At 44.9% G+C, this 25,363-nt stretch overlaps 1 protein-coding gene across 1 annotated transcript in view; it reads left to right on the top strand.

Annotated features, from left to right (window-relative positions):
• The first annotated feature begins 4,315 nt into the window (after nucleotides 1–4,315).
• The window catches only part of LOC135057304 (protein-glutamine gamma-glutamyltransferase 5-like), a 124,346-nt gene continuing 103,298 nt past the window's right edge, over nucleotides 4,316–25,363 (top strand). The window contains exon 1 of the mRNA XM_063963194.1: nucleotides 4,316–4,395. Coding sequence (XP_063819264.1) covers nucleotides 4,316–4,395 — 80 coding nt within the window. The remainder of the gene's footprint in view (nucleotides 4,396–25,363) is intronic.

The following is a 25,363-nucleotide window of genomic DNA, read 5'->3' as shown; positions in this document are numbered from 1 at the left end:
TGAAGCCAATTCTTTCTGGAAGAAAATCGACAGGGCCGAAATTTGAACCTTAATGGACCCCAATTTGAGGCCCATAGACAATCCTGTTTGCAGGAAATGTAGGAATCGACCCAATTGAAATTCCTCCGTGGGGGCCTTCCTGGCCTCACACCACGCAACATATTTTCTCCAAATGCGGTGATAATTTTGTGCGGTCACCTCCTTCCTGGCTTTTACCAGTGTAGGAATGACCTCTTCCGGAATGCCTTTTTCCCTTAGAATTCGGCGTTCAACCGCCATGCCGTCAAACGCAGCCGCGGTAAGTCTTGGAATAGACACGGTCCCTGCTGAAGCAGGTCCCGTCTTAGAGGTAGAGGCCATGGATCTTCCGTGAGCATCTCCTGAAGTTCCGGGTACCAAGTTCTTCTTGGCCAATCCGGAGCCACGAGTATCGTTCTTACTCCCCTTTGCCGTATAATTCTCAGTACTTTGGTATGAGAGGCAGAGGAGGAAACACATACACTGACTGGAACACCCACGGTGTTACCAGAGCGTCCACAGCTATTGCCTGAGGGTCTCTTGACCTGGCGCAATACCTGTCCAGTTTTTTGTTGAGGCGAGACGCCATCATATCCACCTTTGGTTTTTCCCAACAGTTCACAATCATGTGGAAGACTTCTGGATGAAGTCCCCACTCTCCCGGGTGTAGATCGTGTCTGCTGAGGAAGTCTGCTTCCCAGTTGTCCACTCCCGGAATGAACACTGCTGACAGTGCTATCACATGATCTTCCGCCCAGCGAAGAATCCTTGCAGCTTCTGCCATTGCTCTCCTGCTTCTTGTGCCGCCCTGTCTGTTTACGTGGGCGACTGCCGTGATGTTGTCCGACTGGATCAACGCCGGCTGACCCTGAAGCAGGGGTTTTGCCAGGCTTAGAGCATTGTAAATCGCTCTTAGCTCCAGTATATTTATGTGAAGAGACATCTCCAGGCTTGACCATACTCCCTGGAAGTTTCTTCCCTGTGTGACCGCTCCCCAGCCTCTCAGACTGGCATCCGTGGTCACCAGGACCCAGTCCTGTATGCCGAATCTGCGGCCCTCTAACAGATGAGCACTCTGCAACCACCACAGAAGAGACACCCTTGTACGTGGCGATAAGGTTATCCGCTGATGCATCTGCAGATGCGATCCGGACCATTTGTCCAGCAGATCCCACTGAAAAGTTCTTGCGTGAAATCTGCCGAATGGAATCGCTTCGTAAGAAGCCACCATTTTTCCCAGGACCCTTGTGCAATGATGCACTGACACTTTTCCTGGTTTTAGGAGGTTCCTGACTAGCTCGGATAACTCCCTGGCTTTCTTCTCCGGGAGAAACACCTTTTTCTGGACTGTGTCCAGAATCATCCCTAGGAAAAGCAGACGTGTCGTCGGAAACAGCTGCGGTTTTGGAATATTTAGAATCCACCCGTGCTGTCGTAGAACTACTTGAGATAGTGCTACTCCGACCTCCAACTGTTCTCTGGACCTTGCCCTTATCAGGAGATCGTCCATTTTCTTTGAAGAAGAATCATCATTTCGGCCATTACCTTGGTAAGGACCCGGGGTGCCGTGGACAATCCAACCGGCAGCGTCTGAAACTGATAGTGACAGTTCTGTACCACGAACCTGAGGTACCCTTGGTAAGAAGGGCAAATTGGGACATGGAGGTAAGCATCTGTCCCGGGACACCATATAGTCCCCTTTTTCCTGGTTCGCTATCACTGCTCTGAGTGACTCCATCTTGATTTGAACCTTTTTATGTAAGTGTTCAAATATTTCAGATTTAGAATAGGTCTCACCGAGCCGTCTGGCTTCAGTACCACAATATAGTGTGGAATAATACCCCTTTCCTTGTTGTAGGAGGGGTACTTTGATTATCACCTGCTGGGAATACAGCTTGTGAATTGTTTCCACTACTGCCTCCCTGTCGGAGGGAGACGTTGGTAAAGCAGACTTCAGGAACCTGCGAGGGGGAGACGTCTCGAATTTCCAATCTGTACCCCTGGGATACTACTTGTAGGATCCAGGGGTCCACTTGCGAGTGAGCCCACTGCGTGCTGAAACTCTTGAGACGACCCCCCACCACACCTGAGTCCGCTTGTACGGCCCCAGCGTCATGCTGAGGACTTGGCAGAAGCGGTGGAGGGCTTCTGTTCCTGGGAATGGGCTGCCTGCTGCAGTCTTCTTCCCTTTCCTCTATCCCATGGCAGATATGACTGGCCTTTTGACCGCTTGCCCTTATGGGGACGAAAGGACTGAGGCTGAAAAGACGTTGTCTTTTTCTCCTTTATACGGCAATACTTCCATGTGCCGTTTGGAATCTGCATCACCTGACCACTGTCGTGTCCATAAACAACTTCTGGCAGATATGGACATCGCACTTACTCTTGATGCCAGAGTGCAAATATCCCTCTGTGCATCTCGCATATATAGAAATGCATCCTTTAAATGCTCTATAGTCAATAAAATACTGTCCCTGTCAAGGGTATCAATATTTTCAGTCAGGGAATCCGACCAAGCCACCCCAGCGCTGCACATCCAGGCTGAGGCGATCGCTGGTCGCAGTATAACACCAGTATGTGTGTATATACTTTTTAGGATATTTTCCAGCCTCCTACCAGCTGGCTCCTTGAGGGCGGCCCTATCTGGAGACGGTACCGCCACTTGTTTTGATAAGCGTGTGAGCGCCTTATCCACCCTAAGGGGTGTTTTCCAACGCGCCCTAACTTCTGGCGGGAAAGGGTATACCGCCAATAATTTTCTATCGGGGGAAACCCACGCATCATCACACACTTCATTTAATTTATCTGATTCAGGAAAAACTACAGGTAGTTTTTTCACACTCCACAAAATACCCTTTTTTGTGGTACTTGTAGTATCAGAAATATGTAACACCTCCTTCATTGCCCTTAACAAGTAACGTGTGGCCCTAAAAGAAAAATACGTTTGTTTCTTCACCGTCGACACTGGAGTCAGTGTCCGTGTCTGTGTCTGTGTCGACCGACTGAGGTAAAAAGACGTTTTAACGCCCCTGACGGTGTTTGAGACGCCTGGACAGGTACTAATTGGTTTGCCGGCCGTCTCATGTCGTCAACCGACCTTGCAGCGTGTTGACATTATCACGTAATTCCTTAAATAAGCCATCCATTCCGGTGTCGACTCCCTAGAGAGTGACATCACCATTACAGGCAATTGCTCCGCCTCCTCACCAACATCGTCCTCATACATGTCGACACACACGTACCGACACACAGCACACACACAGGGAATGCTCTGATAGAGGACAGGACCCCACTAGCCCTTTGGAGAGACAGAGGGAGAGTTTGCCAGCACACACCAAAACGCTATAATTATACAGGGACAACCTTTATATAAGTGTTTTTCCCTTATAGCATCTTAATATATATAATCATATCGCCAAATAAGTGCCCCCCCTCTCTGTTTTAACCCTGTTTCTGTAGTGCAGTGCAGGGGAGAGCCTGGGAGCCTTCCCACCAGCATTTCTGTGAGGGAAAATGGCGCTGTGTGCTGAGGAGAATAGGCCCCGCCCCCTTTTCGGCGGGCTTCTTCTCCCGTTTTTCTGAGACCTGGCAGGGGTTAAATACATCCATATAGCCCCAGGGGCTATATGTGATGTATCTTTTAGCCAGTATAGGTATTTCATTGCTGCCCAGGGCGCCCCCCACAGCGCCCTGCACCCTCAGTGACCGCTGGTGTGAAGTGTGTGACAACAATGGCGCACAGCTGCAGTGCTGTGCGCTACCTCATGAAGACTGAAAAGTCTTCTGCCGCCGGTTTCTGGACCTCTTCACTTTTCGGCATCTGCAAGGGGGTCGGCGGCGCGGCTCCGGGACCGGACTCCATGGCTGGGCCTATGTTCGATCCCTCTGGAGCTAATGGTGTCCAGTAGCCTAAGAAGCCAATCCATCCTGCACGCAGGTGAGTTCACTTCTTCTCCCCTAAGTCCCTCGTTGCAGTGAGCCTGTTGCCAGCAGGACTCACTGTAAAATAAAAAACCTAAAAACTTTTTCTAAGCAGCTCTTTAGGAGAGCCACCTAGATTGCACCCTGCTCGGACGGGCACAAAAACCTAACTGAGGCTTGGAGGAGGGTCATAGGGGGAGGAGCCAGTGCACACCACCTGATCCTAAAGCTTTATTTTTGTGCCCTGTCTCCTGCGGAGCCGCTAATCCCCATGGTCCTGACGGAGTCCCCAGCATCCACTAGGACGTCAGAGAAATATTGTTTATCAGAAAGACTGATATTAATTTCACAATTATTTTCAGTATTAAATAGAAGCATGGCGATCCGGTATTGTTATGAAAATCACCAAAATCCAGAGCCAGTAGAAGAAGTAGAACAGGCTCCAGGAACCAAGAAGTAAGCATAGTATATCCTATCACTGATAATTGATGGTAGAACAGTTGAGGACCTATGTCTAATGGGCCCTACACACTGCGCGACCCGCCGCTGAGCTGCCTGACCGCCGATACGGCAGACGGGCGACCTGGTGACGGGAGAGAGGTGACGGGGGGAGTGAAGTTTCTTCCCTCCCCCCGTCACCCGGCTCCATAGCAGTGCATGCAAATATGGACGAGATTGTCCATATTGGCCTGCATGCACAAGTGTCAGGGCACCAACGATGAACGAGCGTGGGGCCGCGCATCGTTCATCGCTGGTGCCTCCACACTGAAAGATATGAACGGTATCTCATTCATTAATGAACAAGATTGTTCATATCTTTCAGTAATATCACCCAGTGTGTAGGGCCCATAAGAGACTCCCAATAAGATGAGGGAGAGCACGTCTCCAAAAATGTCATAACACCGGACTTTTACTAAGTTAAAAAGAAAATAACACAGAAAAAGATGTAAGAAATGAAAACATGAGATGCATCTGCAATATGACATGTCTGCCTTAGCAAATCATAACACCCTAGGCACTGGGCTGGAGTGTTTTCATACAACAAATGGAAATAATTATCAAACAGATCTAAGGTACAGTAACAAAGTAGTCAATCTCATAAACAAAAAAAACAGATAATCAAAGCACTGCAATCTGATAATATTATTCATGCAATCTGATAATATTATTAATGCAATCTGATAATATTATTAATGCAATCTGATAATATTATTAACTCAATCTGATGATATTATCTGTGATTATGTAAACATGCATTTGTTGAAAAGCAAAAAAAGCACAAAACAACCACAAGTACACATAAAAATGTGTATGCCACATACACTAAATTAAATTTCACACAAGAACATTTCCACATCTGATAAATTAAGTGTACTTATTCTAGTAACATACACATTTTTAATGTACTTTTGATTTTTTTTTTATATTTTTTGTAAATAGTTTATTAAAAAGGTTAAACAGAAAAGGAAAAAAGTATTTTTAATAAATTAAAGCATACATAATCACAGATATAAATATTAACCCATAACACCACACTAACCACAAATAAATCAGTCGCCTCTCCGACACTTTACTTATTCCCACTCACCCTCAATCCACCATATAATCAATAGCCAGACCACTACCCAGATTACATTAAACCCCCTCCCCCTCATTTATCTTTCTCAATCCGGGGCAGTATTGGAGAGGCAGGCTCATCTGTCATGTGGTTACAGTCCCCTGTGTGGAATGTCATCAAGGTAGATAGGAGTAAGGCAGGCCAACATAGGGGAAGGTAGGGGAAAACCAACCAGGCTGAAATACAGCTGTATGCCGTAAGATGGCTGATCTCATGGTAGTACCCAGCCAACAGAAACTTTACATTGTGCTCAGTAGCCACGGGCCTGGGTACTGAGGGGGTGTGGCCAAATCCAGGGAGACGCATCCATGCCTCCTAAAAAAAGGAATTCTCCCATCACCGCAAAGTGGCGATGGTGGTTGCAGAAGGGGCCATTTGTCCCCCTCAGTAGCACTGCAAAGGAAGACAATATCCCCCTCAGCACCAGACCCAGACTCAAGAAGACAAAAGAAAACTCTGTGAAATTGTGACATCACTGCAGTTTTCTACAAATAGAAAAGCTTATTTTCTTCATCTGAAATACTGGAGAAAAAGGGTTTTTATGTTTACTAAATATAGATCTAAGGGGGTCTATATACTAAGCTTTGGAGAGAGATAAAAGTGTATTGAGAAAAAAGTACCAACCAACCAGCTCCTGTCATTTTTCAAACACAGCCTGATACATGGCTTAGGGGTCTATTTACTAAAGGGGGGTACACACGGAGAGATCTGTGCTTAAAATCTAAGCAATCTGACTAGATTGCTTAGAAGTTAAGCACGGATCTCTCCGTGTGTATGCCCCACAGCGATAGCGATGCGCGGCCCCGCACCCCGGCAATACCCACTGCCTCCGCCGCACCGCTGATGCTGACCCCCCTCCCCCCAGCATACCTCCGATAAGGCAGCCCTGGTCCTGTGAAGCCAAACTCTTCCTCCCCCTAACAACACAGCCGGAGGTCTATCCGGCTGCAGGGAGGAGGAGGAGCGCCCGGGACAGCCTGCTTCCTACTTCCCGGCAGGTGAGGAGATGGAGACCCCAGGGATGTGATGGGGCCCCAGGTACCGCATTGCGATGTTAATTGCATATGTTAGTACATATGCGATTAGTATCACAGCGGTGGGCGGCGATGTATGTTAATACATCTCGCCCCCAAAGACTTAGTACATCGACCTGTAGATCTTAGTGAGGACATAGTAGTAATTAAAGTGCAGGGAAGGAACTGGTACCTACATAAAAATGTATTTTACCACATGTGGGGTTGGTACTAACATACAAAAGGGTCTTAGCCTCGAAAAAAAAAATGATGATGTCATCTGTGACATTTTATTAGTTTATGGCTTCTAGCTGTATATTAAGCCAATAACATTGTTATGCTGTATGTAACTTCAAGAAAACATGCATAACATAGAATATTGTCTGTAGAGGACATAAATAACAATTTAATAAAGATCTGATAATTTCTTATATGGAGAAGGCCAGTACTACATAGTGAAAAGTGGTACAATTGCATAAACTAAATGCATCACACATCTGCATATACTGTAGTAATCAGTGTCAGACTGAGGCATGAAGGGCCCACTGGGGGAATGCAGTTATAGGGGCCCATGCTTAGGGGTGTGGCCAGCCTACAAAGGGGGTGTGACCAGCCTCCACAGAGGCTTGAAATACACAATAGTTTAGTGCAGTGTAATGCAACATATCTACCATGTATAATACAAGTGCACAGTCTGGAACCTGATCCCTAGAGGAAGGAGTGGGCCCTCAGGCAGTGGGGCCTACCGGTGGTTTCCCTGGTACCCCTGTGGGCCAGTCCGACCCTGGTAGTAACTGATGAACGTTAATGATCATTATAGCATACAGCTTTCAGAGGAGCACATTGCATCAGAGTGGTTCTTATGAGCATCATTATAATTTATTTCACCTTGAAATCCAAGCTGATAAATGTGTCCACAGCTCTTGAAAGCAAAGGATGACACATTAAGTTATTGCACAATAGCTTGGCCACACAGAGAACAAAATCACAGAATCACAGAAACAATAATTGGACATGTTGAAACACAAACAGCCCTTACCCTGCAGGTATTTGGTGGGGATACAAACAGTATGTCACTGAGAGTAACTCAGAGTGGAAAATATTACCATGCAAACAATATACAGGGACTTTTTCAACCCAGTACATGAACCAACTCTGGCTATAATTAAAGATAAACTACAATATGTTTTCAAGAGAGCGAATGATGGGAATACATGTTACATATTCCCTTTCCACTCTTCTCTTGTCACATATGCCTCCACTAGTCTGCCCTTGTAACATGTACCTCCGGCCTCTCCCTGGAGGACAGGCACAATTGGTGCTTCCTGTATCCTACAAATGATCTTCCTCCTCTTTTAGAAATAAACATTTGTTTATACCTATAAACTGTATACACTGTGCATGTCCAGCTGCCCTCGTCCTCACCAAGGGGACATACTCATCTTGTTTGGGGAATAGATACAGTATCTGCTTTTACTTTCAGTTCCCCAAGTGAACACAACTGGCACACCTCTTCTCTATTTACATATCTCCCTGCACTTGTGAATTAAAGTAAAGTATACTACAGTTCAAATTAGAGATGAGCGGGTTCGGCTTTCAGAGAACCGAACCATACCAAACTTCACCATTCGAGTCCGGTTCCAAGCCAGGCTAGGGTTTTCCCGCCTGACTCGGAAACCCGAACGAGGCAAAACGTCATCATCCCGCTGTCGGATTCTCGCGGGATTTGGATTCCATATACGGAGCCGAGCGTCGCGGCCATTTTCATTCCAGTCTCGGAGAGTGTAGTGAGAGGACGTGTCCTCAGTGTTCAGTGTCTGTGTGGGGGCGGGAAAGTGGGGTGGCGAGTCTTGTGCTGTGTTGTGCTGCTCAGTCCAGTCCAGTGTAGTCAGTGTCTTATGCTGCATCAGTCCAGCCAGTTACAGTGTTGGTGTCCTCTGCTGCTATATGTCCCCAGTCAGGGCCGGTTCAAGGGCGCTCTGCGCCCCGGGCAGGAAATGGGGCGTGGCCTAATACAGGGGGCGTGGTCAATTACGCCCCCTGTACATTAAAAGCGCCGCTTGAATGCTGAGCGGTGCGCGATGACGTCATCGCGCACCGCACAGCAAAAGGTCCTCTCCACGAAGGGAAACTAGACGCTATGAGTCTAGTTCCCTTCGTAGAAAGGACCTTTGCTGTGCGGTGCGCGATGACGTCATCGCGCACCGCTCAGCAAAGTTACTCTCCAGGAAGGGAAACTAGACGCATAGCGTCTAGTTCCCTTCAGGAGGCGGACGGGGACGGGGACGGCAGCGGAGGCGGACAGGGACACAGCGGGCAGCAGTGGCGGATCTTGCCACGGTGCGGCGCCCTCCGGATGGCGCCAGCGCCCTCCGGAAGGCGGCGCCCCGGGCAAAAGTCCTGCTTGCCCGTGGCAAGATCCGCCACTGTCCCCAGTGCTGCTGGCTGCTGTATAAGTCCCTTGCATTTTTGCTGAGTTGTCTTGCATCAGACCAGGGGTAGTGTCTTGTGCAGCATCAGTCCAGTGACCAGTCACAGTGGTGGTGTCCTCTGCTGCCATATATCCAGTGTAGCTGTATAAGTCTCTTTCAGTGGTGATGTGTTATCCTGCATTATACCAGGGGAAGTGTCTTGTGCAGCATCAGTCCAGTGACCAGTCACAGTGGAGGTGTCCTCTGCTGCCATACAGATGTGTCCACATACATCTTTGCTATATCCGGCCATGTATGGCTTGGTTTAACATACCATAGATTCAGAGATTTAACCATGCCTTGTGATTTTTCTTAACTTGCTTCTTTAATATGTTACTTTATACATATTCTATTATGGCAAACAAAAATTTTAAAATCCATCCACTCGTTACTCGTGAAAAACAGCTTAGCCATGTTTTGCATGTTGTAACAAATTTAGCAAATAAGCAAAGATGTAAGTGGACACATCTGTATATCAAGTGTTACTGTCGTATAATTCCCGTAATACTGGCGTATGATTCCTGTGATATTGCCGTATAATTCCCGTGATACTGGCGTATAATTCCTGTGACATTGCCATATAATTCCTGTGATATTCCCATATAATTCTCAGAATACTGGCATATAATTCCTGTGACATTGCCATATAATTCTCGGAATACTGGCGTATTATTCCTGTGATACTGCCATATAAATCCCGAGATACTGGTATATAATTCCTGTGACATTGCCGTATAATTCCTGTGATATTCCCATATAATTCTCGGAATACTGGCATATAATTCCTGTGACATTGCCATATAATTCTCGGAACACTGGCGTATTATTCCTTTGATACTGCCATATAATTCCCGAGATACTGGCGTATAATTCCTGTGACATTGCCGTATAATTCCTGCGACATTGCCGTATAATTCCTGTGATATTCCCATATAATTCTTGGAATACTGGCGTATAATTCCTGTGACATTGCCATATAATTCTCGGAATATTGGCGTATAATTCCTGTGATACTGCCATATAATTCCCGTGATACTGGCGTATAATTCCTGTGACATTGGCGTATAATTCCTGTGATATTGCCGTATAATTCTCGGAATGCTGCCATATAATTCCAGTTATCATGCCGTATAATTCCATATAAATCCATATAATTCCATATAAATCCAGTCCAGTGGTGCTGCCATATAAATTCAGTGGTGCTGTCCTGTGCTGTATATTATTTACTCCAAATAAAGGGGTTATTAATATTTAATCCAAATCATTTTTACAGGGTTTGCCCTGTGAGGTGTAGGGGTACGCTCTCCTGTGCCGCATATTGTGTTATATAACTCCAGAAAAATAATGAAGAACAAACATTTGGTGGATAAAATAGGGAAAGATCAAGAACCACTTCCTCTTAGTGCTGAAGCTGCTGCCACTAGCCATGACATAGACGATGAAATGCCATCAACGTTGTGTGCCAAAGTTCAGTAAAAAGATCCAAAAAAAGAAATTTAAATGGTCTGAGGAGAAACATAAACTTGCCAATATGCCATTTACGACACGGAGTGGCAAGGAACGGCTGAGGCCCCGGCCTATGTTCATGACTAGTGGTTCAGCTTCACATGACGATGGAAGTCCTCATAGCTGAAGCCTAGACACTTATGTTGGTGTTAGACGTGCGTCCGGTATCTGCCATTAGTGCAGTGGGATTTAGACAATTGATGGAGGTATTGTGTCCCCGGTACCAAATCCCATCTAGATTCCACTTCCCTAGGCAGGCGATAGCGAGATTTTGCCATTTAATTCCAGTGATTTGGGCGTATAATTATTAATTACAGTGATCTTGCCAATTAATTACAGTGATTTGGACGTATAATTCGAGTGATTTTGCCAATTAATTCCAGTGATTTGGACGTATAATTATTAATTACAGTGATTTTGCCAATTAATGCCAGTGATTTGGACATATAATTACAGTGATCTTGCCAATTAATTCCAATGATTTGGACGTATAATTCCAGTGATTTTGCCAATTAATTCCAGTGATTTGGACGTATAATTCCAGTTGGAATTGTTTGTGTCGCTTGGCTTAGTCATACAGCTACCTTATTGCACCTCTTCGACATCATTGCATGAGGTGCTGTTTGGGGCATAGTTTTTGAAAAGTGCCATCCTGTGTGACACTGCCATATGAGTCCAGGAATACTGCTGTATTAGTCCTGGGGTACTGCCGTATAAGTCCACCAATTGCAGATTTTTTTAAAAGTGATTGGAGCATGCTGGAGATGCTGTCAGTGGACCGAACAATTGCGGCCCACTTTCGACATTCAGCCACTGCGTGACACTACTAGATGGGCCAATTGTTTGTGTCGTAGTCATACAACTACCTCATTGCAATTCTTTTTTTTCTTTGCATGATGTGCTGTTTGGGGCCTTTTTTTGTATATCTGCTCTCCTGTCTGCCACTGCAGTGCCACGCCTAGATGGGCCAATTGTTTGTATCGCTTGGCTTAGTCAATCATACAACTACCTCATTGGAATTATTTTTCTTCTTTGAATGATGTGCTGTTTGGGGCCTTTTTTTATATATATCTGCCCTCCTGTCTGCCACTGCAGTGCCACTCCTAGATGGGCCAATTGTTTGTGTCACTTGGCTTAGTCATACAACTACCTTATTGCAATTATTTTACTTCTTTGCATGATGTGCTGTTTGGGGCCTTTTTTTATATCTGCCCTCCTGTCTGCCACTGCAGTGCCACGCCTAGATGGGTCAATTGTTTGTGTTGCTTGGCTTAGTCATACAACTACCTCATTGCAATTCTTTTTCTTCTTTGCATGATGTGCTGTTTGGGGCCTTTTTTTATATTTGCCCTCCTGTCTGACACTGCAGTGTCAGTCCTAGATGGGCCAGGTGTTTGTGTTGTCCACTTAGCTTAGTCATCCAGCAACCTTGGTGCAGCCTTTTGGCCTAAAAACAATATTGTGATGTGTGAGGTGTTCAGAATAGACTGGAAATGATTATTATTGAGGTTAATAAGTAGAGATGAGCGGATTCAAATTACCCCCAAATTCTGTGATTTTAGCTGTTTTTATGTTTGTTTTTTTAAAAATCATCCAGATCCAAAACCAAAACACGGAAGTGGAATTAGAACCAAAACACAAAACACGAAAAGTGCCAGCCGTACATCTCGAGTTCAAATGCAGAATTACTTAAATGATTTACATTCACCTATCATAAGTGGTCAGCAGGTATTGGACACACATATAGCACTGTCTTTTGCCCATTGTGGAAACATTGTTGAAGGCAGTCTTTGGTACTCCTTTATAATTCTCCATAATCAAAGAATGCAAAACAATTTGAAATTGGTCAAGAAGATAATATTACACTCTTTTTCAAAAATAAGTAAAACTTTGGACACTGCTTTGTATCCTCAATGTCCATGGGTGATAAAGATATGTCTGTTAGGATCACTCTGGAGCCCTGATCTGGAATGTTTATTATTTAGAAAGTATATATATATATATATATATATATATATATATATATATATATAGAACATGGAAGCAGCCCGGCACTCCGTTGTCCCCAGCGGGATAATGCTCCGGTGCCCTCCTAGGGGTATGGCAACCCCAATATGTACAGCAAGGGAGAAGCGGCGGCACTCAGAGACTTTCACTTTCACGGATAATAAAGCAACGGGTGCATTTATTAGGTCAACGTTTCGGGGGACAGACCCCCTTCTTCAGGACACTGCAATGTCCTGAAGAAGGGGGTCTGTCCCCCGAAACGTTGACCTAATAAATGCACCCTTTGCTTTATTATCCGTGAAAGTGAAAGTCTCTGAGTGCCGCCGCTTCTCCCTTGCTGTATATATATATATATATATATATATATTTATTATATTCACTATATTTTTGCTGTATATTCACTTAGTCTCCACATAGAAGGAAGTTCATCTGCTTTCCACAGCTGGCAATTTGCAGTCTATAATTTATCATGTTTGGTCCTAGATATTAAAGGTGTGATATACTTCTTAAACCATGACAGATTTTTAAAGGAGGCAAGGAAATCACTGACCTTCCCATTCCAGGATATTACTGCACAAGTTGCACTTTGATTGCCAACAATTGTCCGTAATATGTAAGCAAATTGAGATTAACCCCTGAAGAAGTCTCTTGGAGATGAAACGCGCAGGGTAACCGTTCACTGGACCCACTCTGTGAATATGAAATTGTGGATATTGACTCCAACAAAAGTGTGAACTGTACATGTGCATATATGGGATTCTTTAATCTATCATTCATTGATTGTAAATAGTACTTATTAAGCTACCGTATATACTCGAGTTTAAGTCGACCCGAATATAAGCCGAGACACCTAATTTTACCCCAAAAACCTATGGAAAACTTATTGACTCGAGTATAAGCCTAGGGTAGGAAATGCAGCTCTAGCCGTACACAGCCCTCATACTGCCAGATATGCCCCCACAGTGCCAGATATGCCCTCATACTGCAAGATATGCCCCCACAGTGCCAGATATGCCCTCATACTGCCAGATATTCCCCCACAGTGCCAGATATGCCCTCATAGTGTCAGATATGCCCCCACAGTGCCCGATATTCCCCCATGGTGCCAGATATGCCCTCATAGTGCCAGATATGCCCTCATACTGCCAGATATGCCCCCTCAGTGCCACATATGCCCCCCCAAGTGTCAAATATGGTCCCCCAGTGCAAGGTACAACTTACCCTCCCCGCTCCCCCGCTGTTTTGTGAAGGAGGGACACGGAGGGCACAGCGCGCACCTCTCCTGTGTCCCTCCTGCATCTCCGGCGGCAGGTCTGTTAAATGAAGTGCCGGTTCGTGAGCCAATCAGGGCTCACGAATGGGTACTTCATTTAATAGACCCGACGCTGCTGCCGGAGATGCAGGAGGGACACAGGAGAGGCGCGCGCTGTGCCCTCCGTGTCCCTTCTTCCCAGGCACTAACTCCAGTATAAGCCGAGGGGGATTTTTCAGCATAAAAAAAGTGCTGAAAAGTCGGCTTATACTCGAGTATATACGGTAAGTGCAGTGCCACTCCTAGATGGGCCAGGTGTTTGTGTCGGCCACTTGTGTCGCTTAGCTTAGTCACACAGCGACCTTGGTGCGCCTCTTTTTTTCTTTGCATCATGTGCTGTTTGGGGAGTATTTTTTGGAAGGGCCATCCTGTCTGACACTGCAGTGCCACTCCTAGATGGGCCAGGTGTTTGTGTCGGCCACTTTTGTCGCTTAGCTTAGTCACACAGCAACCTTGGTGCGCCTCTTTTTTTCTTTGCATCATGTGCTGTTTGGGGACAATTTTTTTGAAGTGCCATCCTGTCTGACACTGCAGTGCCACTCCTAGATGGGCCAGGTGTTTGTGTCGGCCACTTGTGTCGCTTAGCTTAGTCACACAGCGACCTTGGTGCGCCTCTTTTTCTTTGCATCATGTGCTGTTTGGGGACAATTTTTTTGAAGTGCCATCCTGTCTGACACTGCAGTGCCACTCCTAGATGGGCCAGGTGTTTGTGCCGGCCACTTGGGTCGCTTAGCTTAGCCATCCAGCGACCTTGGTGCAAATTTTAGGACTAAAAATAATATTGTGAGGTGTTCAGAATAGACTGGAAATGAGTGGAAATTATGGTTATTGAGGTTTATAATACTATGGGATCAAAATGACCCCCAAATTCTATGATTTAAGCTGTTTTTTAGGGTTTTTTGAAAAAAAAACACCCGAATCCAAAACACACCCGAATCGGACAAAAATATTTTCAGGGAGGTTTTGCCAAAACGCGTCCGAATCCAAAACACGGTCGCGGAACCGAATCCGAAACCAAAACACAAAACCCGAAAAATGTCCGGTGCACATCACTAAAATAAATACCATTTTTTTATAATGGTTTCATATATTATTTCAGTAAAAGGACTATTTCACATAAGATTGTAACAATAAAGGTTCCCTTGGTAGAATTTTGTTCACTTTTAACCATCTTTCATTTAGAGTAGCGCCCTCTCTTAGATATTTCAACCATCTTAACCCTTGGTCTCGCTAACAAAAGTCCGTTTGAGAGATGCAGCTTCAAAATCTGCTTATCCCAGATAGGCACAGGATAAAGATTTTTTTAGGAGCCATTAGACTGTGCCTCGTGTCAGTCATACTGTCCCAAAATCAGTTGTAAGGTGGTGGCGAGGAGGAAACATGGTCAAAAATTGTGGTGCGTAGTGTGTTCAGATTTCTGCATCTAAGGGGCACATCAGCAGCTGAGATTCATCGCCAGCATGTTGAGGTGTATGGTGATAATATCCTGTCATGGAAACAGATTTGCATTTGCCTGTGGTTGACGTGCTTGTCTTGAACATCTGTCCTGGAGCTATTAAAGGCAGTGCACCAAACCTAAATCTGTTTCCGTGTTAGAACGTTAATACCGTATACCTCAAAAAGCTGTCGTGAATTTCAGCTGCTGATGTGAAGTATCTTAAGAAAGGTCAAAGCAAGGACCAAAACGTTGATGTTGGATTAATGGCTGTACTATGAATTACCCCTGCTGATTATTGAGAAGCCTGGGGAGTGCACTCCTTATTGAGTCTAGAGATAGACAGACAGACAGACAGACAGACAGACAGACTCTGGGGCAGTGATTCATCTCTAAATTCCACAGTTGTGGGTAAAACCTAAAAATAGATACAGTAATTGTACTAATAATAATAATAATAAAAAGAAAATCACAAAATAAAAATATAATATATATATATATATATATATATATATATAAAAGAAACGTAAAGATATATTGGCAAAGAAATGGCATTTGTACGTTTTCATTCCAAATACATATAATATGTACAGTTGCCAAATAGAGACTATGGAGTATAAAAAAAAGACCAAAGATACATGAAATCGAAATACATAACGAGCCAAATGTAATGCCTGGGGTTGTGCTTGGTACTTAGAATTAGTGCAGTGGCGTTGCCTTTGCTACCTGGATAGATAAAAAATTCCCAACAATGCTTCAGATGACAACCTACTGTAATCTAAAACAAATCCAGTGCATAAGGAACTCCAATAAATGAAAAATATATATATATATATATATATTTAAAGAGTGTTATTCACAGTTGATAGCAAACCAAAAAAACACACTAATGAGCAAAGCCATGTGCACTGCAGGTAGGGCAGATGTAACATGAGCAGAGAGATTTAGATTTTGGCGGATGATATTGTTTCTGTGCATGGTAGATACTGTCTGCTTTATTTTTACACTGTACTTTTAATTTCACATACAGTATGTACAAGGGTTGGTATCGGGAAACTGGCGGTCAAGATCCCGGAGGTCACCATACCGACCCCGATCCTGGTCCTCAGATTGACGGCGTGCGCAGGGGGCGAGCAAAAGGAAGCCACGCAGTGGGTTCGGTGGCTCGCTGCGCTCGCCACAGGTTCTGTTCCCACTCTATGGGGGTTGTGGATACCCACGAGTGGCAATAGTCCCTGTTAGTCGGCATGCTGACTGTCAGGAAGGGCAGAGATTGGGAATCTGGCGTCGGTATAACCCGTCAAGATCGGATTCCGTCGGTCACATAACTACATCCCCTTGTACAACATGGTTACCACCAACAAGGATGTGAATTGAAAAAATAGTGTTCCATATTTATGCAAATGAAGAAGGAAAAGTAATCCAGAGGTTATGGTCACCTAATAGGAATGATTAATTCACTGTGAAGAACCTTCTTACTGTCACACATCGGGGTGTTAGGGCCTCTCCATTCAGAGGCGTCACTAGGGTTGGTGTCACCCAGTATGGTAAATGATGGTGTCACCCCCATGGCGCAATGTGTATAACGTGCTCTACCTGGTGCAGTGTGTATAACGTGCTCTACCTGGTGCAATATGTATTACGTGCTGTACCTGGCGCAACGTGCTCTACCTGGTGCAATATGCATAATGTGCTGTACCTGGTGCAATATGTATAACGTGCTCTACCTGGCACAATGTTTAAAACGTGCTCTATCTAATGCAATGTGTGTAACGTGCTCTACCTGGTACAATGTGTATAACGTGCTCTACCTGATGCAATGTGTATAACGTGCTCTACCTGGCGCGATGTGTATAATCTACTCTACCTGGCGCAATGTTTATAACATGCTCTACCTGGCACAATGTTTATAACGTGCTCTACCTAATGGAATGTGTATAATGTGCTCTACCTGGCGCAATGTGTATAACGTGCTCTACCTGGTGCATTGTGTATAACATGATCTACCTGGTGCAATGTGTATAACGTGCTCTACCTGGCACAATGTGCTGTACCTGGTGCAATGTGTATAATGTACTGTACCCGGTGTAATGTGTATAATATGCTCTACGTGGCACAATGTTTATAATGTGCTCTACCTAATGCAATGTGTATAATGTGCTCTACCTGGCGCAATGTGTATAACGTGCTCTACCTGGTGCAATGTGTATAACTTGCTCTACCTGATGCAATGTGTATAACGTGCTCTACCTGGTGCAATGTGTATAACTTGCTCTACCTGATGCAATGTGTATAACGTGCTCTACCTGGCGCAATGTTTATAACATGCTCTACCTGGCGCAATGTTAAAACGTGCTCTACCTGGTGCAATGTGTATAACGTGCTCTACCTGGTGCAACGTGTAAAAAAAAATGTGTAATTATATACTGTATGTATATTGTAGTTCCGTACTTCTGTCCAGGTCCCATTCTAAGTGACCTGTCCTATTGCCAGTGCTTCTCCGGTCCTGGTGTTTCCTGAATGAGCAGAGATCTAATCAAGACTGACAGTTTCAACTACAATACTGCCTCAGCTAGACCCATGTGTCCCAGTACGGATCCACGAAATCAGATTTCAGTGACATTTATCATATGATGATTCAGTAATGGCAATATGCTCAAATAAAAAAATATATGTATAGGGGCTAATGCAGAGTTGACTGTGTCTTTTTGTGGAGCTTATCTTGGGTTTTTTTGTGCTGCGCATGCTCCGTAACAAAGTGCTCACAAGTATGGGTGATGCAAAGTTGTACATAACTCAGTCTCTACTTGCAATTAAAGGAGAGTAACTGGGCTGTAATGGGGCATTTTCACATAGAGTTCACTTAAGGCAAGTTGTGGAATTGCTCTTTGTGAATTAATTGAACCACTTGAAGTTAAATATTTAGAGTAGTTTTTTTTTTCTACGTGCTTGTAAACTGACAATAAAGTATGGTTGTACCTTCCAGATGTTTGCTTAAGTGATTCTGAACCCTAAGTTGTATCCTCAGTTACTGCATAAGGCTATTTATGAGCAGACCAAGGCCCTCATTCCGAGTTGTTCGCTCGCTAGCTGCTTTTAGCAGCATTGCAAACGCTAGGCCGCCGCCCTCTGGGAGTGTATCTTAGCTTAGCAGAGTAGCAAACGAAAGATTCGAAAGATTAGCCACACACCCCCCCACCCCCCCACCCCCACGTTTCTCCAGCCACTTCTGCCTTTTTACCTGGCATGCCTGCGTTTTTTATCACACTCCCTGAAAATGGCCAGTTTCCGCCCAGAAACACCCACTTCCTGTCAATCGCTCTATGATCACTCGAGCGATGAAAAAACGTCGCTCGAGCTTGTGTAAATCTACAAAGTTTTGTGTGAAAGTACTTAGCGCATGCGCGCTGCATGCGCGCATTTTTGCCATTTTTTAACTTGATCGCTGCGCTGCGAAAATCGGCAGCGAGCGAACAACTCGGAATGACCACCCAAGTCAACTAAGTAGCAAAAAATCTGACATTATCCTGGTAGGCTGTATAATGGTATGCATCCTGACATGGTGTCCCTGTCCCCCCGAAATCCAGATTAAGCTAGTAGGTGGCCTGGTGGGCACTCTGCGCTGAATGATATGCATCATGATGATTAACAGGCAGCTGGCTGGCTTGAGCAGCTGGTGGTCCTGGGAACCTGTCATCAAGGCTGCCAAGAGCTGAGCGGGACTTGGGTACTGAGGGAATGGTCAAATCCAGGAGGATTGGCCACACCCCTCCGACAAATGTCCCGCTCAGCAACTGACCTGGGCCCCTCCAACACACCCGGACCTGGGTAATCAGTACTACGCCTCTCCCCTTCTGCGCTCCTGACTATTGTTAAGTTTGATTAACTTTCAGGAAGAAAAAGCAATACCTTAAATATACATCTGTTCAGGCCGCTTCGATCGCTAAGCGTGTGTGTATGAAACCCCTAACAGATACGTACACGTTGCGTAAGCTAGCCGTCACGCTGTAAGCACAGAGTAGATACACGTGAGGCTGAATACACTTTATGACCCCTAGCAGGAAAGGAATACGACACCAATGTTGGGATCCAACCCACCAACAGTTATTTACTCAAAAGGGGGTTACAACAATAATACAATCACATAAGAGAAGAGGCTACAATCAATGGATACAAACGTTTGTTCACCAGCGCCACCCGGTTCCGGTCCTCAGTCAATCTGGGTAGATGACCTTCAGAGAATGTGTATGACCGGCCAGGAGGCATGGCTTTTATACATTTGTCCAAATCATGAAACAATGGGAACTGTTATCTCTTCACCCAAAGGTCAAAGGGCTGGTCATTTACAGTACAGGAGGGGTCATAGGTCGGTTTGAATAGGTGGGCGATGCCTGGTCCAGGTGCACTTGCAGATGTTATCCACTGGGTTCCCGCCGAATATCAAGAGTACAGTAAATACAGTGTAATATTAATATTCTGTTCCTGCGCATATCTATGCGCAGGAGCGTGCTATCTTCCGCAAACTGCTACTGGAATATTGCTCTTAAAATACTGTACAGCTGGATACCAAACACCACCTCCTAACCTAATTCTGTCCCCTCATATCCTGTAAAGTCGTATCCCTCTGTTGCTGTACCTTTTAAACAAATGAAACTCGCTGGTGTGGTGCGTGTAGACTATGCGTAAATTATGTGCTATGTGAATTAAATATGAGATATGTCTTTGTGGCTTTTCCATGCGAATGCCTATGCTACTGTAGTTACTCATACCACGCGCTAACACGCACGACCGCGTGAGTGATTATACGTAGCTTGCGAGTATGCGCACGCACGGCAGAACAAGTACCCGCACGGAGGCCATCTGTGTGGTGTTTGTACGTGATGCGTGTGGCTATAATATTTTTGACTTCGACAGTCCACCCTTTGGCAGTCAACAATAACTGCCACACCTTACTAATAAAACTGAAGATATTATCTATACATTATATACAAAGTTCGGATGACTGGGGGAGAGTTGTAGGTAGGAAATGTATAGCCTAGTAAGATAGGAAAAAGCATGTATGTATGAATTAATGTCTGAGGGGCATGTATCATCGTGCCGTACATGTTCTAAGTAAGCTTTGAGGTATTGCGAAGTTTACATTAACTCCTTCTCATCCCGTATTAAGGGTCTGTAAATGGGCAAACAAACACTACCGAGCTCTTTCTAGGCAAGGTCATTAGCCCTCACCTTTCCGGCTTCTTATACCAACAAATGGGGAGCACATTTATCTGATGATACATGGAGGGAAAACGTATGTGTGTGCTACTATATGTAGATAACGTTTATCGACTATGTGTGCCAATAACTGAGGATTGCAGAGATGAAGGTAAGACACATAAAAATATACATTCACATAAATTTGGGTCTGGTTGACGTCTTTTCCGATTGTATGTTTCTGGGTAGAGGGGGAGACAGAAAGAAATGGTGAAATAAACAGGCCATGAAATTCATTTGCAATCCTTATCATAACACTGTCTCTACAGATGGGTCATAAATCAAATCTGCTGCTGTAACAATGCCCTCACTCCTTAGACTCATCAAATTTGTGCTGTGTTTGCGCCGCGTCAAAATTCAAACACACCTGAATATCAGACCAATAATTATGATGACACCCAGGATACAAAGGAGAAACTTTCCCACACTCATAAGTACATTTTGCGCCCACTCTTCTAACCCTGAGAACCATTTGCGTGGGTTCAACCATGAGACCCAGCCGGTCAGTTCATTACCCACAGCCGCCAAGGTAAGCTTGTGTTTCCTCCTGAACTCCCACTTTAACTGCAAGATCTCGTCCATCTTTTGATCGATGATCTCCGTGGGGTCGTCAGTGCTATTCATAATATACATACAGCACTTCACACCATATTGAGTTGCCAGGGTAACACAGTACCCACCTGTCACAGCCATAACATAATTAAGGACCATCCTGTGCTGGATCCGCTCCTTCTTGTAGGGTTGTAACTCCCTACCCGTATACCGGAAGGTGTCATCATACATCTCAGTGATATTATCTATCAAATTCGCTAGCGCATGGATATACCTATAGTTTATAGTTCCTCTGGCAGTACGGGTGATATCTAATGCGAGAAGGAACTGAATCCCGGTGGATTCATGGATAAAATCAGAGGCTGAATGCTCTGCTCTATTTATGAGGTGTCTCTTGATGATGTGTTCATAATGGGTATGAGTATAAGGAGTCTGAGTGTTGCAGTGAATGTCTTTCATTTTGTCGTGTGCTATGGTCATGACCTCTGGTAGTACTCTCCCAATATAACACAACCCTTCAGGGCTCAGAGTAAGCCACTTGTACGCTTTCCTCCCACATATGAAATAAGCATCATCTGGGAGAACATAAGGGACAAAATGCATTAACACCATATCACATATCTTCCTTATAAAGAAACCAATCCCTAGTTCTCTCATTTGCTCAGTACAAGTATTGGGCTGAATGATGTGGGCACAATACCCCTGTGACACTTTTCCAGCCCACATGGTTTTAATCCCATGTAATACCTATACCGAAAGTACTTCCCACTGGTGGCTATCTTGCGTACAAGTTCAGAGTCGATAGGTATTCTATCAGCTCTGTGTGAAAAGGTCATTGTCTGGTTATTCCATGTCACTTCCCAATTTCCTGGTTTTCGGAAATTGGACACATTAAAACACAATAGTGACCTATCTACATGATACTGGTGGAGCTTCAAGTTAGGGGGCCTAGATGTATTGAATTTCTTGTCCACCGGTCTCCCACCCCGTAATTTGAGTACCTCATCTATCGTTAAAGGGTATGGCACTAATCCCGACTTACTCTGTCCTTGAGGTACCTGTGAGCACACCCAGCATTCTGTTTGGTTTAAGACCGTACCCACTAATGAGTGGTAATCACTCACAGGATGTCGGCCAATGTCGATATTACTGTTTGACATCTCTGGATGCACCCATCTTCGACTATATTTTCGCAATGCTTACATATACAATATTCATCAGACAATAACCCTTCACATTGCCTCCGAGCTCCGTGTCTACCAGATCGCTTACTGATACCAGCCTTTACTAGAGTGATATGCTGCTCCTGAGATCCTACGAATCCGTACTCGCCATCAGAACCCATTCCAGATCCTTGCTCAACATCTCGGGGGCCCTCACAAAAACAGATTGTCCTGATCAAAAACAGAGTCACCAGAAAAAGCCGAAACAGTCTCTTGATGTAGATCCATTTTGTTAAGGAGCAAAAATAAGAAGGGAAACAAAAAGAAAAATGCAGTAGGGCGGTGGAAAAAAAAGAAAAATGGTATGACAACCATCTCTGATTTTGTTGTTCTCCGCGCTCAGGTGCTGTTCAACAGTCCTGCCTCTCAGCTTTCCCGGAACAAATTCTCTAGTGATACGAGGTTCTCTTCACCTTGCTCTTTGTCATGAGTTTTCTCCGGGTCGGCAACTTTCTTGCAGTGGGATGAGTGGACCCAAGTCTCTCTCTCGGCAACCTTTAGTGCTGTTGTGCTGGTCAACAAAACTTGATACGGTCCTTCCCACCTGTCTACGAGGCAACCTGAGCGTAAAAAATTTTGAATCATCACATAATCCCCAGGCTTAATGTCATGACAATTGCTGCTTGGTAGGTCAGGAATCGCCAGTTTTAGATTCCTTTGCTGATTTCTCAATTGCTGGCTCATCCTAACCAAATATTGCACAGTTATTTCGTTATTGCACTTCAAATTATCCTGGGGTCTATCATTACATGGGGTTATCGACCAAAAAGAACTTCGAAGGGTGATAAGTTAAGCGGTGACCTGGGAGTGGTTCTGATGCTGTACAACACTAGTGGCAAAGCTTCTGGCCACAACAATCCAGTTTCAGCCATCACTTTGCTCAGTTAATTCTTAATAGTGCTGTTCATTCTCTACACCTTCGCACTTGCCTGTGGCTGGTATGGAGTATGCAGCTTGCTATTAATACCTATCAGTTTGCACATGACCTGAAAGACTTCACCTGTAAAATGGGTACCACTATCACTTTCAATCATTCTAGGGATACCATATCTGCACACAAATTCCTGCATGATTTTCTTTGCAGTGAACACAGCAGTATTTGTGGCAGCGGGGAATGCTTCTACCCAGTTTGAAAAGACATCGGTACAAACAAACACATATTTCAAATTCCTACAGGGTGGTAACTGTATGAAGTCGATTTGTATTACCTGAAAAGGTCCGTCTGTAGGAGGGATATGGGATGGCTCCGTTGGTTTTGCCTTACCAATATTCTTCCTCAAGCAAGACATGTCATTGCTTTCTTTATGCATGAGAAGAGAATCCTGGTGCACTCCAGTAGGCTCTTACCAGTTTGCACATACCTTCCTTATCTAGATGAGTCAGACCATGTGCCGCCTCAGCTAGGCTTGGGAGATATGCCCTGGGGGCCACTGGCTTACCGTATCCATCTGTCCAAAGTCCTGAGGACTTCTGACCATATCCCTTCGCCTTCCAGACCGCCTTTTCCTGTAGGGAACACAAATTTTGCATTTCAATTAACTGTTGCATGTTAACCGTGTTAAATGTCATCAGTGGTGTGATGTTGGTTTGTATGGTGGTGCTTGCTGCTGATTTTGCAGCTTCGTCTGCCTGGCTGTTACCAAGTGAAATTGGGTCTTGGTTGTAAGTATGTGCTTTACACTTGATAACAGCCACTCTGTCTGGTTCCTGTATTGCTGTCAGAATCCTTTTGATGTAAGACGCATGAACTACAGGTGTGCCAGCTGCCATTATGAAATTTCTGAGGCGCCACAGGGCCCAAAAATCATGCACCACTCCAAAGGCGTACCTAGAATCCGTGTATATATTAGCTGACTTACCCTTTGCCAACTCACATCCTCTGGTCAGTGCTACCAGCTCAGCGAATTGTGCTGAGTGAGGTGGATCATGGGGTTCAGCTTCTATGATACCTTCGTCATCTACAACTGCATATCCGGTGCACAGGTCTCCCGATTCCGACTTTCTGTGGCAACTACCGTCGAAGGTAAACTCTACTCCTTCCAGTGGGTTGTCACTGATGTCAGGTCTCGCAGTGAATGTCTGGTTCAGGTATTCCATACAATCATGCATATCAGTGTCTGCACTAAATCCTCCTTCACCATCATTCTCATCCTCCACCCTTTGCACATGACCAGGCACACTAGGCAAATCAGTTGCAGGATTTAGTGTGCTGCACCCCTTTATGGTGATGTTTACAGGGGCTATCAGTGATAGTTCCCACCTTGTAAAGTGAGCGGATGAGACATGTCTGGTTTGGGCGGAGTTTAGCAAGGCTGAAACTGCATGAGGTGTATGGATGGTCAAGTCGTGTCCTAACACTACGTCCTCGCTTTTACTTACCAGCAGAGCTATAGCTGCAACACTTCACAAGTGGGGAGAGACCATGCTACAATGTCCAACTGTGCACTGTAGTAGGCTACCAGTCTGCTGGCATCACCATGTTTCTGTGTTAAAACACCTGCCACGCACCCAGCGCTTTCGGTACCATACAATTCAAAGGGCTTCTCATAATCTGGGATACCTAATGCTGGTGCCTGTGACAAGCACTGTTTTATCTCTCAAATGCCAGTTCGGACTCATCTGTGTGATAGACCCATTCCGGTTTATTCGAGGAGACCATTTCTTGCAGCGGTAGTGCCAGTATAGAGAACCCTAGAATCCAGTTCCGACAGTACCCACACATTCCAAGGAAAGTGCGGATCTGTTGCTGAGTTTGTGTCAGAGTCATGTCGCGGATGGCCTGTATTCGGTCAGTGGTCAGGTGCCTAAGTCCCTGCGTCAAGCAATGCCCCAAGTATTTAACCTTAGTCCGACATAACTGCAACTTATCCTTTGAAACCTTGTGTCCTGTCTGGGAGAGATGAAACAGAAGCTGTTTAGTGTCTGCCAAGGATGACTCGAATGAGTCAGAGCACAACAACAAGTCATCAACATATTGTATTAGCACCAATCCACTCTCAGGTCGAAAAGATTGCAAACAGTCATGTAATAT

The sequence above is a fragment of the Pseudophryne corroboree genome, chromosome 3, assembly GCF_028390025.1.
Source record: "Pseudophryne corroboree isolate aPseCor3 chromosome 3, aPseCor3.hap2, whole genome shotgun sequence".
In the NCBI taxonomy this organism is placed as follows: domain Eukaryota; kingdom Metazoa; phylum Chordata; class Amphibia; order Anura; family Myobatrachidae; genus Pseudophryne; species Pseudophryne corroboree.
The sequence above is the reverse complement of the archived record's forward strand: the minus strand, read 5'-3'. Positions and strand labels throughout refer to the sequence as shown.